The 17,500-nt window shown below is 39.5% G+C and overlaps 1 protein-coding gene across 2 annotated transcripts in view; it reads left to right on the top strand.

Moving 5' to 3' along the window:
• Positions 1 to 16,600, top strand: part of HERC3 (HECT and RLD domain containing E3 ubiquitin protein ligase 3) — a 140,279-nt gene extending 123,679 nt beyond the window's left edge. The window contains exons 24-26 of one of the 2 annotated variants that reach the window (XM_040237874.1): positions 12,043 to 12,226; positions 12,449 to 12,551; positions 14,966 to 16,600. In XM_040237874.1, coding sequence (XP_040093808.1) covers positions 12,043 to 12,226; positions 12,449 to 12,551; positions 14,966 to 15,174 — 496 coding nt within the window. In that variant the 3' untranslated portion in view covers positions 15,175 to 16,600. The remainder of the gene's footprint in view (positions 1 to 12,042; positions 12,227 to 12,448; positions 12,552 to 14,965) is intronic. The other variant, XM_040237875.1, reaches the window with a different exon arrangement.
• Positions 16,601 to 17,500: the final 900 nt, after the last annotated feature.

Genomic DNA, 17,500 nt, shown 5'->3' with positions numbered 1-17,500 from the left:
GATCAGGAGAGGATGTTCCTTCCCCTGTATCTAGAGTTGCATCATTATAGGTAAATTTGTACAGGACTGTTGTTGTTAGCAGAGAAGGCAATGGCAACCTACTCCAGTACTCTTGCCTAGAAAATCCCATGGATGGAGGAGCCTGGTAGGTTGCAGTCCATGGGCTCGCCAAGAGTCGGACATGACTGAGCGGCTTCCCTTTCACTTTTCACTTTCATGCATTGGAGAAGGAAATGGCAACCCACTCCAGTGTTCTTGCCTGGAGAATCCCAGGGACGGGGGAGCCTGGTGGGCTGCCGTCTATGGGGTCGCACAGAGTCGGACACGACTGAGCAGCAGCAGCAGTGTTGTTGTTAGTTGCTGAGTTGTGGCCGGCTTTTGCCAGCCCAAGGACTGTAGCCCAGCAGGCTCTTTATTCCATGGAATTTCCCAGGCAAGAATACTAGAGTGGGTTGCTGTTTCCTTCTCCAGGGGATCTTCTTAACTCAAAGATCAAACTCACATCTCCTGCGTTGCAGGTAGATTCTTTACCACTGAGCCACCTGGGAAGCCCTTGTATAGGAATATATACATATGATCAGTTGCCTCAAGACGCTGAGCCATCATTAGTTTTCTCGAAAATCTTGTGACACATTGGGTAATGCAAGAAACAACCGCCTTATACAGGATGTAAGTAACACAGCTAATAACATTAATAAGATCACAGTAGAGATTTGTGCATGAGTTCCCAGAATGAGACCAGCTCCTTAGTAGACCACCAAGACTAGGAAGTAGATCACTTAAGGCAGAAATCAGATTCTTCATGTGAGTCATTAAATGGGTAATATTGGAGGATTCATCTGGTATAAGGAGGCAGCACTCAGTCTGAATTGCAGCCTGCCTCTTTGAGATGCTATCTAGATATTGAGGGCCATGTGTTTTATAATACTGCTTTTTTTTTTTCATCATACAGATCTCATAATTCAATAAGCTCATAGCCTGATTACTGTCATTTAAGGCCTGTTGGGTGAATTTTGTGAACGCTTTGATCTGGGTGGTTACATCTTCCAGTCCTACTGAAGGCACAGAAATAGCCGCTAAGTGGTCAGACCAGTGAAACACAGATCTCTTGATCCATCAGGCTTGTATACGTGGTAAATTTGATGGAGTCATATCTAAATTGGAACACAACATGGTCTTGAGCCCAAGGGAATCCTAGGATACATCTTCCTATCCATTGTGGCAGAAGCCAAGGCCCCAAATTAGTGCCACAAAGCCACTGAGCTCCATTAGGTGGAAGTCAGTATTTCTGGTCACCTGACCCAGTCTGTTTCATACTAATTGCTGTATTTAAGGGAAATAATATGTTGGCATTGTTCATAAGGCACTCAGCTTAATTTTCTATTGTTATTTGACTGGTTATTTTTAATGATTTAATTGTTCTCGACATAGGCAGGCCTTTAAACTTAAATGACTGTAGCCCAGTGTTAGCTATATAAATCCATCCCATATTTGAGGGAGGGTCTTTTCTAATAAGTGGGACGTTACATTCTTTGAAATTTAGCTCATTGTTCTGATTGAGCTTGAGTAACTTTAAAAGGGAATTCATGTTATGGTCAGGGTCAGAAAAAGTATGATTGATTAGCCAAATGAGGGATTCCCATCTAGTAATATCATTAGTGGCCCTGTAACTTCTTTCTTCTAAAATAAATTTTTCTAAGGGCCATCCAGTTAGAGCCTTGGAGATAAGAAATCCACCAAAGTAAGCGAGAAGTACTGGATGTAGATAAGTGACCACAAGTCTGAAAATTGGATTGATTTTTTAAATTGTATAGGATTATTGTTCATGATTTAAAAAAAAAAAAAACATTTGATTTGAATGCGAAGGTCCAAGAAATCAACAAAACACTATAAATGATCATACGGGTCTGATCTGGCATTTTAATATAGCTGTCTACTCCTGATACTGTCTTCTTGGCCTGGTGTGGATGTAGTTTCTCCTCTGAGTGTTGTTTCAAGGGGATTTTGAGGTCAGGAGCCCCTCTCTATAGACCAGTCTGGTGCAGGGCTCTTTTTCAGTGAGAAATGTAAACCCAAGGATCATTTCCCTTAAGTTTCATTGTGTATGAGCTAGTCATGAGTACTTGTTGGGGTCTTTTTATGTAGGTTGGAGAGAGTCCTTTGACTGGTGTCTTTCCAGTATATAATCTCCTGGTTGTAGGTCATGGGGCATCTATCTTCATGCAAAAATAGATTACTGTGGTAAGCTTCAGAAATAAATTTAGAATGTCATTTTAATAATTCAATTAAATCTTACAATAATACAACATATTAACAAGGAGCCATCTAGGAAGTTGAGTCTTAGGCAGTAAATACAAACCACAAAAACATTTAAGAACACTAGAAATTAATATTCACTGAAATAAATTTTTTCTTTCTAAAATTACCCTCATTTCTCCCAATTATGTCCAAATTAAGATCATATAGGCTCTTTGAAATTGCTTTTGCTGAGTCTCTTCATAAGGAATCTCAGATTGAACATTTAAAAGGTTCCTCAGGCTAGAAAAGCCATGTCAAGGACTAGGCATCAGATTCTGCCTGCAAAATCTACAGATTCGGGCAGGTTCCTCCCCTCTTCAGGTCCACAAAAAATCTTGAGATCCATGCACCTGCCAAGAAGTAGCTGCCCTTATTCACCTGATGAGGCTTCTAGGAAGCAAAGTACTAGGTTGTTTTTCAAAGGGGCTTTATGGTTCCATTAAGTCCACCTCAGATCTTTGAAGTTGTCTGGCCATGTCTGATTTTTGTATAGTCTCAAATATGACATCCCATCCAAAGTTATGGTAATATAGCTAGTGTTTCCAATTACCTCCTGTTATAGAGAACAGATTCTTACTGAAATTGTGCAAATAATTATATTGCCATGAAAATAAGAATACTCTCTAGGAGTTTCCAAATTCTGGAGAAATCAGAGAAGTGATAAATATTTCAATTTTGCTTACAAAGGTGTAATTTACCAAACTGCTATAAATCATAATTAGCTTAAGAGGAAAGAGACAAAAGTTTTCTCAAATCTGGGAAAACAAAACATTAAAAAGAATCAGCAATAATTTTTCAGAAACTGAAAAGTTATAGCCATCCTCATCAGTTCATTCAGTCTCATGTTACTCATTCTTGATCCTCTGTTTACAGTTTTATGAAGCCATCAGGTTTTCAATTCATGTTCTTTAATTTCTTACCCAGTTAGGCAGTATGATCTGAAAGTTACCAGAAACCTGTGATTGTCAAAAAATCCTTTAAGTCTACTTGGAGATAAAGCATTTTTGTAAAAGCATCAGAGTAAAAGAGTAATAGTATATTGATGACAGAAGACTTTCAAAAAGCAGTTAAAGACCTGACTCCAATGCACTTGTCAAGGAGATTTGGGCATTTTTACACACTATCACAATATTAAATTTTATTTATTTTCATTTGATTACACTAGCCATGTAATTTAACATATCAAATAAGCCCAGTTAGTTTAATATTTCTCTCAAAGATGTTTCAGGGGCCCTCTGGAGCATCCCAAAGTTATCGACAGGTCAAAAGAACTTCATTTAGAAATCAATATGAGGAATTTTGTCAAAGATATCAAGAGTTTATAAAACTCTTGGTCAAATAGAATTATAGGTCACTGTGAAACAATACTTACCACTTAACCAAAGTGACAAAGATTCAAAGGCAAATATAGAAAGTTAACAACAGATTACTTAAGTAAAAAAAAACTTCAAAATCTGTTATCAAAATCATACCAAAACTCCAAGAAAACTTTGTCCTCTTAACAAGGAGCCAAATTCTAGTTCTGCACCATCTTACCTTTAACACTGTAATTCATTTACTCAGCTAAGTTTATTCTTATCTTAGCCAGTCCAGACCACACACAAAACTCTTTTCTCTGTTTCTTTTTACATCATTCTAAGACTTCCTTTTTCACCTTTAGATTTTTTCCTATACTTTCTCTCTCTCTTTTTCTTTGAGAAATGGTACTGGAGCGTAGTTGATTTACAAGGTTGTATTAGTTTCTTCTGTACAGCAGAGTGGGTCAGTTATACATACATGCAATCTGTTTCAGATTCTGTATTCATGTAGGTCATTGTAGAGTACTGAGTAGAGTTTCCTGTGCTGTACAGGAGGCCCTTATTGTTAATAGTTACCTATTTTATGTAGTGTTTATATGTCGATCCCAGTCTCCCAATTTATCCTCCCACTGGTAACCATAAGTTTGTTTTCTGTATGTCTGACTCAGTTTCTGTTTTGTAAATAAGTTAATTTGTGCCATGTTTTTTAGATTCCACGTATAAGCAATATCATGATATTTTCTTTGTCTGAATACTGAGTATGACAATCTCTGGGTCCATCTGTGTTGCTGCAAACGGCATTTCATTCTTTTTGATGACTAAGTATTCCATTGTGTGTGGAATCACATCTTTTATCTATTCTTTGTCAGTGGACATTTAGGTTGCTTCCATGTCTTGACTATTGTAAATATGCTGCACTGAATGTTAGGGTGCATGTATCTTTGTGAGTTATGGTTTTCTCTGATATATACCCAGGAATGGGGTTGCTGGATCATATGATAGCTCTGTTTTTGTTGTTTTAAAGAAACTCTGTACTCCTTTTTCTCTTTCTCGCTTTTTAACCTCTCTTTAGGACAAATTACTCTCTCTTCCCTTAACAGAATGCATTTCTGTTCCTTATAGCTTTTTTTTTCCCCCTTGCATACAAAGATGTTTCTCTTATTAATTTTATTAGTTTCAATTACATATATTAACTAGAATTCTTAACTCTTAAAAACTTAATTCTAGTGAAAACTAAGAAATAAGCAGTTTTAAACTTTTAGCATTCTGTAGACTGACAAACTTATGAATACTGTTTGTAATTTGTTTTTAAAAAAAGTGCTTTCTTATAGAAAATGTCTCCATGTGGTGCCAAGCATATTTATTAATAGTCCTGAATATCTTTATTTTCTCTGTAAAAGGAAATCTGTGTTCAGTAATTAATGTTTAAGTATCTGATTTTATTTTGGAATGATTTAGATATTCAGTAAACTTTCATCACTTAATTTAGCAAAACTCTAAAGTTTCAAGTAACCAAATATTCAGAGAAGCTATTTCTCAGTAAACATACCATAAAAAACAAGGGTTCTCTGGTGGCTCAGTAGTAAAGAATCCACCTGTCAATGCAGGAGATGTGGGTTTAATCCCTCGGCTGGGAAGATCCCCTGGAGAAGGAAATGGCAACTCACTCTAGTATTCTTGCCTTGAAAATTTCGTGGACAGAGGAGCCTGGCAGGCTACAGCCCATGGGGTTGCAAAGAGTCAGACATGACTTAGTGACTAACAACAGACCAAAAAATATAATTATTCCTAAAGTGACCTAAAAACTGTCATCTCATTTACAGTTAATTTACTTATAAAAATTCCATAATACACCAGGTTATTTTTCTTGCTGACAAATTTTATAATGGAAATGAGATCTTAGATGACTTTTAGTAAACCTCGGTACAAGTATTACTGTTAATGTTGATGACTTTAAAGAGTCTGTATTAATTAAACTAGCAAACTTAAACTAAGTTTAGTACTGAATATTAACTTAAAACTGAATATTTCCCAGATCATGTGACCTGAAATTCATTTGGATTAGTTTCTCCTATATTTTTGAGACTTTATATAGGTGCTTAATTTCCTTTAAGTCAATTTAGAGAGCTCTTTTACAAATTAATTTTGGCAGTACCATTCAGAAGTAGAGACATTTATCTGTAATGTACACACATATAGACAGATATAACCAGAGATCTCATAGCTTCATTTTAAAACTTAGTCATGAATCAAGTATTACAATATAAAACTCACTAGTTTATAAATAACAGTTGGAATAAGTTTAACTCGCTTGGGTTGAATATTTATTTATTTATTTGCTGTGCTGGTTCTAAGCTGCAGCACACAGGATCTTCAATCTTCATTTCGGCATGCGGAATCTTTACTTGTGGCACAGGAACTCTTAGTTGCGGCATGTGGGATCTAGTTCCCTGACCGGGGATCAAACCCAGGCCCCCTGCATTCATAGTGCAGAGTCTTACAGTGGACCATCAGGGAAGTCCCTTGCTTGGATTTTAAAGGCCTATTTTCCCCCCTCAGTCCCAGGAATTAGAGATGGTTTAAATAAGAGTAAGGCAAGAGTTTTTGAGCGTTCTGGTAGAACATGGATATCTCAAAGATGCAAGGAGAAAAATGCAAGTTCCTCCTAGAAAGAGTTTGTGCCCTTAGAATTTTGAAAAGTTGTTTTATCAAGGTGGCTTTCTCTAACTGCTTATGCAGAAACTGGTTTTGGAATGTCAGAAAGAGCTGCACCTTCGCCATTTCAGAGAGGATTTCCTTAGTTCCTAATGAAGTACTTACAAGTATAAGTTCTGTACATATGTAAACCTATTTGGGGTATTAGTCAGGGGTCATCTGACACCCTATTTTCTTCTGTTTGGGAGGCTCTTTCTCATTTTAAAGTTGGTTTATCAGAGTAAAATCACTATTGAAAACTGTGGCGGGCCAATGTGTGGTTTATGGGCTTAATTCTTCTAAGTGTCACCCTAGAGTCATTTCAGCTCCTCTGTGTGTCTTGTTTTCTCCTGCTGGCAGTCTAAAACTGGTGTGGATGCTGAGCACTGAATGGCCAATTTTTATATATGTGTCTCTGGATTAATGAATTTGTAAATTAATGAGTGGGTTTCCCTAGGGACTGCTGTACAGTATGAGGACTTGCCTCTGCCACAACTCAATTTCCTCAGTTGCCTGAGAAAGTTGTAAGTGGCCAGGAAGAGCTGTGTCCCTTATCTTTGGAGCTGAAGGCTCTCATATGGTGTCTTCACTTTTATCCAGGAAATCCTGTTAAGGTAGATTATTTGAGGAAAGACATAAGATCAACCTCCTACCTAATCACCACTGGGCACTTTCTCAGTATCTTACAAATGAAAAGTCGGGTACCTTTCTTACATACTGCTGAATAAAACTCAAGATTGTCAACCAAGACAAGAGACACTCAGCCAAATTCGTGTAGACTCACCAGGAAGGTGGACAGGCACAAGGGCCCTTGCTAGTGCCTTGGAAGATTCAGATGAAGTAGAAGAGTCTGCACTGGGTCCATTCATGGTTTCTGCAACTGCCGACTGAAATAAAAAATGCACAGTATGAGAGATACGATTTTTGAATCTATTCAGGGGCCTTTGTTCTTGCTGTTGAGTGGCTAAACTGGGTCCAACTCTTGGCGACCCGGTGGCCTGCAGCACCCCAGGCTCCTCTGTCCTCCACTGTCTCCCAGAATTGCCCAAATTCATGTCCATTGAGCTGGTGATGCTATCTAACCATCTTATTATCCTCTGCTACCCCTTTCTCCTTTTGCTTTCAATCTTTCCCAGCATTAGGGTCTTTTCCAGTGAGTAGGCTCTTTGCATCAGGTGGCCAAAGTATTGGAGTTTCAGCTTTAGCAACAGTTCTTCCAATGAATAGTCCAGGTTGATTTCCTTTAGGATTGGCTGGTTTGATCTCCTTGCTGTTCAGGGGCCTCTTTAAGAGTCTTTGCTAGAACCACATTTAAAAGCATCAGTGCTTCTTTATGGTCCACTCAGCCTTTATGCTCAACCTTCTTTATGGCCCACTCACATCTGTACGTGACTACTGGAAAAACCGTAGCTTTGACTATAAGCCCCTCAGGGGCCTTACTTAGTACTATAGCCTGTGAGACAGAACTTAGATAGTTCTGAGGAACTGCTCCTAAGAGGTAGACAAAGAGCCAATATATGTAATGTTTTTTTCTTTTTTCTTTTTTTTTAACTGGGGAATACATATAGTCAAACATACATCTTGGTGAAAGACTTCTAATCACAAAAGAATCAAGTATCTCGAGTAAGTGATTTTAGTGCTTATTTATGTATAGGAAGAAACAAGAATCTGGTGTCACTGAAATTCTTCCTGACATGTATCATAACTATCTTGGGACCAAAAAACACAGAATATTTAATTTTGTTTTTTATCCTGTAGTATAGGGCTTCTGTGATAGCTCAGTTAGTAAAGAATCCGCCTGCAATGCAGGAGACCCCGGTTTGATTCCTGGGTCAGGAAATCCCCTGGAGAAGGGATAGGCTACCCAAGCCAGTATTCTTGGTCTTCTATTGTGGCTCAGCTGGTAAAGAATCTGCCTGCAATGCAGGAGACCTAGGTTCGATCCCTGGGTTGGGAAGATCTGGAGAAGGGAAAGGCTACCCATTCCAGTATTCTGGCTTAGAGAATTTCATGGATTGTATAGTCCATGCGACTAAGCAACTTTCACTTTGTTTCATTCCTTTCAATGACTGCATTGGCTTATGACTTGATACTTGTAGAACTGGAAGGCAGGCAACATTCTTTGTTTTACAGGCTTTGTCTTTGTCAGGAAAGCAGTACATTGTCTGCATTGTGAGAACTTTCAGCATCTGTAGTTAAGATGTACAGTATTTTTACATGAGTGGCTTTTATTTTAAAAACTGAACATTAACCCCATTTTAAAGATGAGAAAAGAGCAGCTTAGTAGCTAGATAAAGGACATGGCAGACCCTGGATTTGCACCCCTGTCTACTCCACCATCCACTGTATGATACCGCCTATTGCCAGTGTTTTGTGCTGGTCTCGGCCTGTCAATAACCAGTGTTGTGATTGAACCAGCCCTTGTGGTTATGATTATGACTGCAAAATGCCCTTCGGAAATAATTATCAGGACATTTTGGGGAAAACAAAAGTTTATTACTTCAAGACCTGGAAATTGCATAGCCTACTGGGGCCACATAATAAGGTTGGGTTGGGGCTGGTGCAGAGAAAGTGAGTGTGAGTTAGAGTCTGAGGTTTTACTTTCATTGAGGTTGGCAGTGAGGGCCTAGGGTTTCATGGGCTCATACTTCTAAAAAATTATTTTAAAAAAAATATATTTTGTCGTGCTGGGTGTTAGTTGTGGCACATGGGACTTTTAGTTGCAGCATGCAAACTGTTAGTTGCAACATATGGGATCTAGTTCCCTGACCAGGGGTCGAACCCACGCCCCCTGCAGTGGGAGTGAAGAGTTCAAGCCATCGGACCACCGTGGAAGTCCCTTCTGGGCTTATTCTTTATTTATAAATTTAAAACATAGGAGGAATTTAATGTGTGGGAGAAGAAAAAAGCAAGTGGCCCAAATGGTCAGTTATCAAAATCAACCAAAATCTTTGAACCAAAGGAACTTCAGTGGGGTAGGCAGGCTGGCTGTTCATGTTTTCTGGTTATGTGGCTGGCAATATGTTTATTCTCTGTAGCTATCTTTGAAGTTGATGCTTTCACAGTAAAAGCGCTTGCATTCCAAAACGGGGGGGGGGGGGCGGCGGGAAATCAACTGTTAGGGCTCACACAACAGTTATTGGTGTAGATAGTTTAGTTTTCGGTGACTGGATCTGCCTGGAGGAAACATAAGATGTTCAAATTGGAGTTCTGTGAAGTGTAGTGTCACAGAGAAGGAGACATGGCAAGTATCTATCTTCATAGTGTCAGTTTTTTTAATTTTTAGAGAAAGATATAAATACAGAAAAGCACAAAACTAATATAACAGACATCTCTGTATCTATGATCCGCAGTAAACACAGATAGTATATGCTTCAGATTGTTTTAAACAAAGAATTCCTGAAACCATTGACATTCTTGCTGTACATCCTCTTGGTCCTCCTCCTGTCTTCTCACCCTCCTTACGAACTTTAAGCATATTCTTTCCTGTTTTTATGTTTTTATAATGTGTGTTCTAAGACAAAAATCTTTTTACATTAATGCTTTTATTAAACATATTTTACATATACATTATATATAATTTCATACTCCTAAACAAAATCTCCTAGCCATAAACAATATAATAAACACTAACATTTACAAAGCAGCCCCAGTTCTGAAAACTTTACATTTATTAACTCATTTAATTTTTATAATAGTCCGATTCGTTACGTTCTCTTATTCTCCCCGTTTTACTGATGAAAAGAATGAGGCACAGAGAGATTAAATAACTTGCCCAAGGATCATCAGCCATAAGTGGCAAAGCCACTGTCTGGCTCTATAGATAGAAATGTTTTAAGTGTTAAAAAACAACTTAGGCAAGTGCTAAGTGCTATTATATTGTAGTTAACATTCAGAAACTTGGTTTTCACTCAGTATTGTTCTGGAGATTCTGTTCCTTTGGATAATTATAGATTTAATTGATTCTATTTCCCTGGCTTCCCAGGTGGTGCTAGTGGTAAAGAACCTGCCTACCAGTGCAGGAGACGCGAGAGATGGGGCTCGGGAGGATCCCTGGCTCGGGAGGATGCCCTGGGGAAGGGTAGGGCAACCCACTCCAGTATTGTTGCCTGGAGAAATCCTGTGGACAGAGGAACCTGATGGGCTACAGTCCCTGGGGTCGCAAACAGTGGGACATGACTAAAGCGACTTAGCACACAAGCACCATCCCATCAGAATGCTATTGTGCTTTATGGTTTCCATCACATGACTTGGTTTTTCTTTGCCATTCTCATGTTACTGGGTATTTAGTTTTGTTACTCCGAATTCTCTGTATTGTAAGAAAATGTTGCAGTGAACACCCCTGTACTTGTCTTCTTGTGCATTATGTGAAGAGTCCCTCTGGGATACCACCTGGTAGTACGGTAGCTGGGTTAAAGGGTGTTAACATTTTCAGCCTTTCTAGATATTGGCAACTTTTTCTCCCAGGTGTTTATGCCTCAGTTCACAGTTCACAGTTCACATCCTCGCTAGTCAGAGGTGGAATATACATGCAGACAATGGCCAGACCATATATAAAAATACGAGAACTCTGACAGAGAAAGACAAATATCACATGATATCACTTATATGTGGAGTCTATAAAAATGATATAAATGAACTCATTTATGAAAAGGAAGTAGACTCACAGGCATAGAAAACAAACTTATGGTTACCAAAGGGGATGGTGGGGGAAAGATAAATTAGGAGTTTGGGGTTAACATACACACTACCAAATATTGGGTTGGCCAGAAGTTTGAGTTTTTCTGTAACCTGTTTATGTACACCTGAAACTAACACAACATTCAAAATTAACTGTATTGCAGTTTGTTTTTTTTTTAATGGCTAAAAAAAAGATCACAAACAGCCAAAAAAACAAACCAAATCAGAACTCTGACTTGCAACCTGCAGAAGCCTGCCCAGAAAACTAACTCCTTGCCTACAATAAACAGCCCAGGAAGCCAGCTTGCTGTGAGTCAGGCTTGCAGGAAGCTATTGTCTTAATCTGGCTTCCTTGGTGGCTCGGATGGTAAAGAATCCTCCTGCAGTGTGAGAAACCTGGGTTTGATCCCTGGGTTGGGAAGATACCCTGGTGAAAGGTATGGTAACCCACTCCAGTATTCTTGCCTGGAGAACCCCCGTGGACAGGGGAGCCTGGAGGGTTACCGTCCCAAAGAGTTGGACCTGCTGAGTGACTAAGCACAGCACAGCATTGTCTTGATTAGCATTTGAATCATCGTTAGTGAGATAGAGCCATTGTATAAGACAGTTCTTTCCAGAGGTGATTAAGGGATTTAGAGTGAGGCTTTAGGAAATTACCTTTAAAGTAGGGGAGGATACAAATGTAGATAGGTTTAGCTTTGTTAATTTCTGAAAAGAAAAGTAGTAGTCTAGAACCATCATCTTAGACTTGTAAGCAGAAAAAGTCTTTTCTGAACTAAATTATGTAGGGCCATAAACAAGATGAAAACTGGAGCACCTCAGGAAAAATAAAAATATTATGGTTCCACCTCCCTTCCGCCCTCCCCTTCCTTCCTGTCTCCCCTACCCACAGATCACCTGAGTCATAGTTGAAATCCTAGGGCTGGGTGGTAACCTACAGGATGCCATAGAATGCCTCCTGCTGAGAGAATTTGGTGAGGAGTTTTCATCTCTCAACCTCAGTGTAGAAGGGGAACTTGATAAATTCTACAGATCCTTGGGCTAAATGTATTCTGTTTCTTTGGTCTGGCAGGCAGGAATTTGTGGACGCTTATGTGAATTATGTCTTCCAAATCTCAATTCATGAGTGGTACACGGCTTTCTCCAGTGGCTTCTTAAAGGTGTGTGGTGGCAAAGTGCTAGAGCTCTTCCAGCCTTCAGAACTGAGGGCCATGATGGTGGGGAACAGCAGCTACAACTGGGAGGAACTGGAAGAGGTAAGCCTGAAAGATGCAGTCTTTTACTTCTGAGTGGGTAGCAGCGGCCTGGGCAGGAACACCCGGACCGTGGTCTCTTTCTGAGTGATCTGTGATTAACTGGACTTGGGGGTCTCCTTCATCTCAGTGTTATTTCTTAGTGCAAATGGTATACACATGTCCACTTGTAATTTTCTGCTTCTGGAAGATAATTTTTTTTTTCTTTTTGTCTTTTTTGGGCAGACTGCCATCTACAAGGGTGATTACTCAGCCACACATCCCACCGTGAAACTATTCTGGGAAACATTTCATGAGTTCCCATTGGAAAAGAAGAAGAAGTTTCTGTGTAAGTATCAATAATGTCCATACGGTATTTGTCCACATTTAGGTATGTCCAACTCTTTGGGACCCCATGAACTATATAGCCTACCAGATTCCTCTGTCCATGGGATTTTTCCAGGCAAGAACACTGGAGTGGCTTGCCATTTCCTTCTCCGAGGAAAGGCTAAGTAAGGAAATATATTTACACTTTTTGTCTTAGTGATATCTCAGGCACAGTAGAAGTTGTTAATCTTTATTTGTGGCTTAATAGGATGGGTTGAATGAAAGGAAGAAAAGCATTTCACTGATTTTTTTTTTTTTCTCTAGAAATACTAGGCATTTTATATGTGATTCCTTGAAGTATTACATTGATGAAATCAAATTGTTTGGATTAACCTCCCTTATTTCTCTAGCCTTTTAAAAATATTAGTGTCCACTCTAAGTGTAACTGGGCAGATGTGAATTATAATAGCTTTATTGAGATTTAATTCACACACGCATACTAAATAAGCTGAAGTGTACAGTTCAGTGGTTTTTAGTATACTCACAGTTGTGAAACTATCAATTTTAGAACATGTGTATCACCTCGAGAAGAAACAGTAAACCCATTAGCAATCATTCCCAATTTTCTCCGAGCTACCTACCCCTTACTAATCTGCTGCCTCTGTGGATTCCCTTGTGCTAGACATTTCATATAAATGAAATCATACAATAAATGGTCCTTTGTGACTGGCTGGATGACTTTTGAGAATGGTAATACATTCAGAAAGGAGAATGAAGTCTAGTTTACATGAACAAATTGAGCCTCTTAAAAATAGTAGAAATCTTTGTGTCATTCTGTAATCAGGGTCATAAATTAGCCAGTGAATAGTATAAAATTTAAAAACAGAATTTGAAAGGCAGTCTCTTTTGCTTTATAAGAATAAGCATATATTAGTATTAACGCAAGATTTACCCCTAGATTCTACTGCTCACAGGGAGTAAAGATGAGAGGAAGTGGAGATCTTACAGAAGAATTCTTTAAAAAATCCCTGCTTCCCCTCTGCCCAGTTACATGGGCTCTTGAGAAACAGTGGCATATGAGTCAGGCGACAGGGTAAGATTTGCCAGTGGAGCCTGTAGCGCTGTGATGAGCTGTGACAATCAAGAAGAGCCTGCTCTTGGTCTGGGGGTTTCCTTTAAATAAGACATTTTTCTGTTCAGAGACCTTTAGACTTTCATAAATCTATATATAGTCTTAATAATATTAGACTTTATTAGACTATATTTATTGTCTTTATTAAATGTTTATATATATCACAGCCTCAGGTAGTGGCAGTGCTCCTTAACTAATGATATTATTGTAGATTTTCTAGCAGTTCAGCAAAGAAGGTTATCTGGTGCTGGAAAACTGGGAAAGACAGAAGGGTTGGTCTCTTTTTCCTAAGTCACAGTGTGTTGCAAGAGTGAAATGTCTCATATACTGCCGATGTCAGATCTCCTGGTTTAAGGGAAAGGCAAGCAAACAGATCCCAAATGGAAATTCACCAGCAAAGAGGGTAGAAGCAGACGCTTGGGGGGAGAGGAGACCCTGAGGTCACATAGACTTATCATCCTCTTCCTGGTTTCCCTGAGGTCAGCTCTTTTCCTCTGGCAGCAATCCCCTTCCTCTTTGATTTTGTGAAGGCTGATAACATTTATGAGAACACACATTTGATGGAGGCCATTTTAAAGGAAGGATGATTTTAAAAAAATTTTTATTGGAATATTATCACTTTACAAGGATATATTAGTTTCTGCTGTACAACAAAGTGAACCAGCTATATATGTATACATATATTGCCTCCCTCTTGTACCTCCCTCCCACCCCTCTGGGTCATCACAGAGCACTGAGCTGAGCGCCCCGTGCTGTACAGCAGGCTCCCACTAGCTATCTATTTTACACATGGTAAATGTGTCAATGCTAATCTCCCACTTCGTCCCACCTTCCCCCACCCTTACCCCCATAGCCACATGGCCATTCTCTGCATCTCTATCCCTGCCTTGGAATTAAGTTCGTCTCTACTATTTTTCTAGATACCACATATGTGCATTAATACATGATATTTGTTTCTCTTTCTGACATGCTTCACTCTGGATGACAGACTAGGTCCGAGGTCATTTTTTATGTGAGGGCATTTTTTCACTGGGTAGATTCTTTGTGTTAATAATAATTAGGGTTTGAGATTAGCCAATGAAAAGTATAGACTTCTAAGTCCATATGAAACCAAAAGAACAGAATTTGAAAGTCAATCTCCTGCTCTGTAAGAGTGTGCATATTTAATATTAATATACATCGCACATAAAAGTGGTTGCACTTCTCACATGAGCCACAGTGTGTCGCTCCTCCCCTTCGGTACTTCCCAGGGCCACCGAGAGCTCATTTGTGCCGCTGGTCATTCCCCTTCTCTTCCTCCACAGTGTTCCTGACGGGCAGTGATCGCATTCCCATCTATGGCATGGCCAGCCTGCAGATCATCATCCAGTCCACAGCCAGCGGAGAGGAGTACCTGCCTGTGGCCCACACTTGCTACAACCTTCTTGACCTCCCTAAGTATAGCAGCAAAGAGGTCCTGCGAGCACGGCTAACTCAGGCTCTGGACAACTACGAGGGGTTCAGTTTGGCCTGAGAACCCCAGCTTGCCCCAGATTTCCCTTCCTTCCTCAACAGCCACAGTGAGGCCCATACAGAAAATCATAGGGAGTGAGTTCTATTTTTTTTACTGTATAGCAGGTTGGAACTTTTGAATCCCGAACCTGAACCAAACTCCCCGGTGTTCCTTGCACTTGTGACTGTGTTGCACTCTACTGGATAAAATGGCAGTAGATTTTTAAACTATTTCCCAAATCTCTCTCAGCCCTGATCTTTCCTCCTAACACTTCATTGTCCTTCCTCTGACTTCTCATTCCTCTGACTTCTCATTCCTCTGCCAGAATGATTTGACTGACCTGTCCTTTCTCTCCTGCACATCTAGAATATCTTTCTCTGCAGCCTCGGAAATGCTCCTGGCTTGTTTCAGCCCAGCCCTCAGGACTGGGGAGGAAAGGACTACTTCAGAAATTCCCAAGCCCGACAAGCTGAGTCTGGGTCCATGACTTTGGCAGAACTCTTGAGAATTTATGGGAACCTTTAACAAACATGCCTTTTTTTTTTTTAAAGTTCTTGAGGGCCTAGCTGTCTTCCTGTGGCTCTGCCTGTTCCTGGCCCTCCTCAAAGCTGTGCAAAGCTGCCTAGCTTTGCAGCTGAGCCGAATTTTGTCTGGTTGCTCCTCCAAGCCCTTCTGACAAAAAGATGAGGTAACAGGTCCCCACCCTCTTCCATCATTTTGCTTTTGGAGCAAGTCGCATTAATTTTTTAAGGAGTATTTTCTCTTAGAAAAGTAGAAAAAATAAATTTCTTGCCTCTTTCTATAACTATCACTTTCCAGCTCTACCACTTTGTCTTTCCTCCTCACCTGCTACTTTTCATCACATTCTGTTACCTAACTTAATGCTCCCTTCCTTTCCTTATAGTAGATGCATGCAGTCTATTTTAGTTTTTATTTCTATTTAAATTGCAAATATTTCTACTCAGATTTCCACCCCCCCTTCCCTAATTGCTAAGACTTAAGGATATTCAGCAGCAAGGATATTCTTTATTATGGGACTTTTGTTTATTGCATTGAAATGTTTGTTTACAATGGGATTTTAGGGATTATGTTTGAAGCAAATATATGTATTTAAAAAACCACGACATGCCGAACCTTCTTCATGAGATAAGAAAATTCTATACGAGCAAAGAATCCATGTCCGCCTAACTTTAAATTCCTAGTCACTAGAGAAAAAGACTTATTTATATAAAATGAAGTATTTATGAACCATGAGACAGCATCAAATCTCAATGAAGGACTGTAGATTTTTGCTTTTTCTGTTTTTAAAACTTATTCCAATTGGTAGTTTTTCAGTCTTTATAATACAAGATTTAAGAAAAGATACAGTTATACGAAATGTTTATTTTCTATGTGTGTGCATATAGTTCAATATTATGCAATAAATTTGGTGTTTTAATGTAACCAGAACTATTTCTTCTTGTACTTGCAGAATGGGTAGCTTGCTTTCAGTAGAAGAATTAAGTTGTCTATCCACATAATCTGATAGAAGGTCAAATGTGGTTCCTGTCATAGAGGAGAGCTGGCTGCTGCGAAAATGAAGACAGGGCAGGGGTGGCCGACGGCATTCAGGATGGATGAGTGTTCTGAAGGTTATGATGGGTGAAAAGGCACTCTGCATGGAGGGGAATGCCTTAGCAAGAGCTTGAATATGGGGGCATGTTTAGGAAAGAGCCAGGAACAACCTGAAGGGCGCATCAGAGGAAATCGAATAGCGGTCAATAATACTGGGGAGAAAGAAGCTAAGTTTGGCACTGAGGGACCAGGCAAAGCCTTGGACCTCGAAAATGTTCAGAACCTTGGGGGTAGGGAGAGGAGGAGTGATGTGACTTGACCCTGGTTTTAAAGAAAATGTGAATGGGGGGTACATGTGGAAGAATGGAGTAGGAAGGTCAGAGTAGAAAGACAGCAACTGAGAGCAGTGGGGGTGTGGATAGGAGAGATGGGTGTCTTATGGGAGAAGGAGAAATTAAAGGTGAGTGTAAGACTTATTAATCTAATGGCTGATGCTAATTAGCCCACTTAGAAAAAAGCTTTTTTGCTGTGTATAAGTTTTAAAAACAATTACCATGTATTGTTTTACCAGGCTTAACAGACAATTTAAAAGTGGTAGAGAATAATAGCTTTCAACAGACATTTACTAGCATACATAAGTGCTCAATTTAAGGGACAGAAAAGTCTGTTACATTTAATTTTGAATGGAGATAGCCAAGTTATTTTAAATTGGGGGGCCTCAGAATTCTGATTTTCCATGAAATAAGGGGACTGGACCAGATAATTTCTAAGGGCCCTTTGAGCTCTAAAATTG

This window comes from Oryx dammah, unplaced genomic scaffold (assembly GCF_014754425.2).
Source record: "Oryx dammah isolate SB20612 unplaced genomic scaffold, SCBI_Odam_1.1 HiC_scaffold_3, whole genome shotgun sequence".
Taxonomy (NCBI): domain Eukaryota; kingdom Metazoa; phylum Chordata; class Mammalia; order Artiodactyla; family Bovidae; genus Oryx; species Oryx dammah.
Note: the sequence above shows the minus strand (reverse complement) of the source record. Positions and strands in the feature narration are given on the sequence as shown.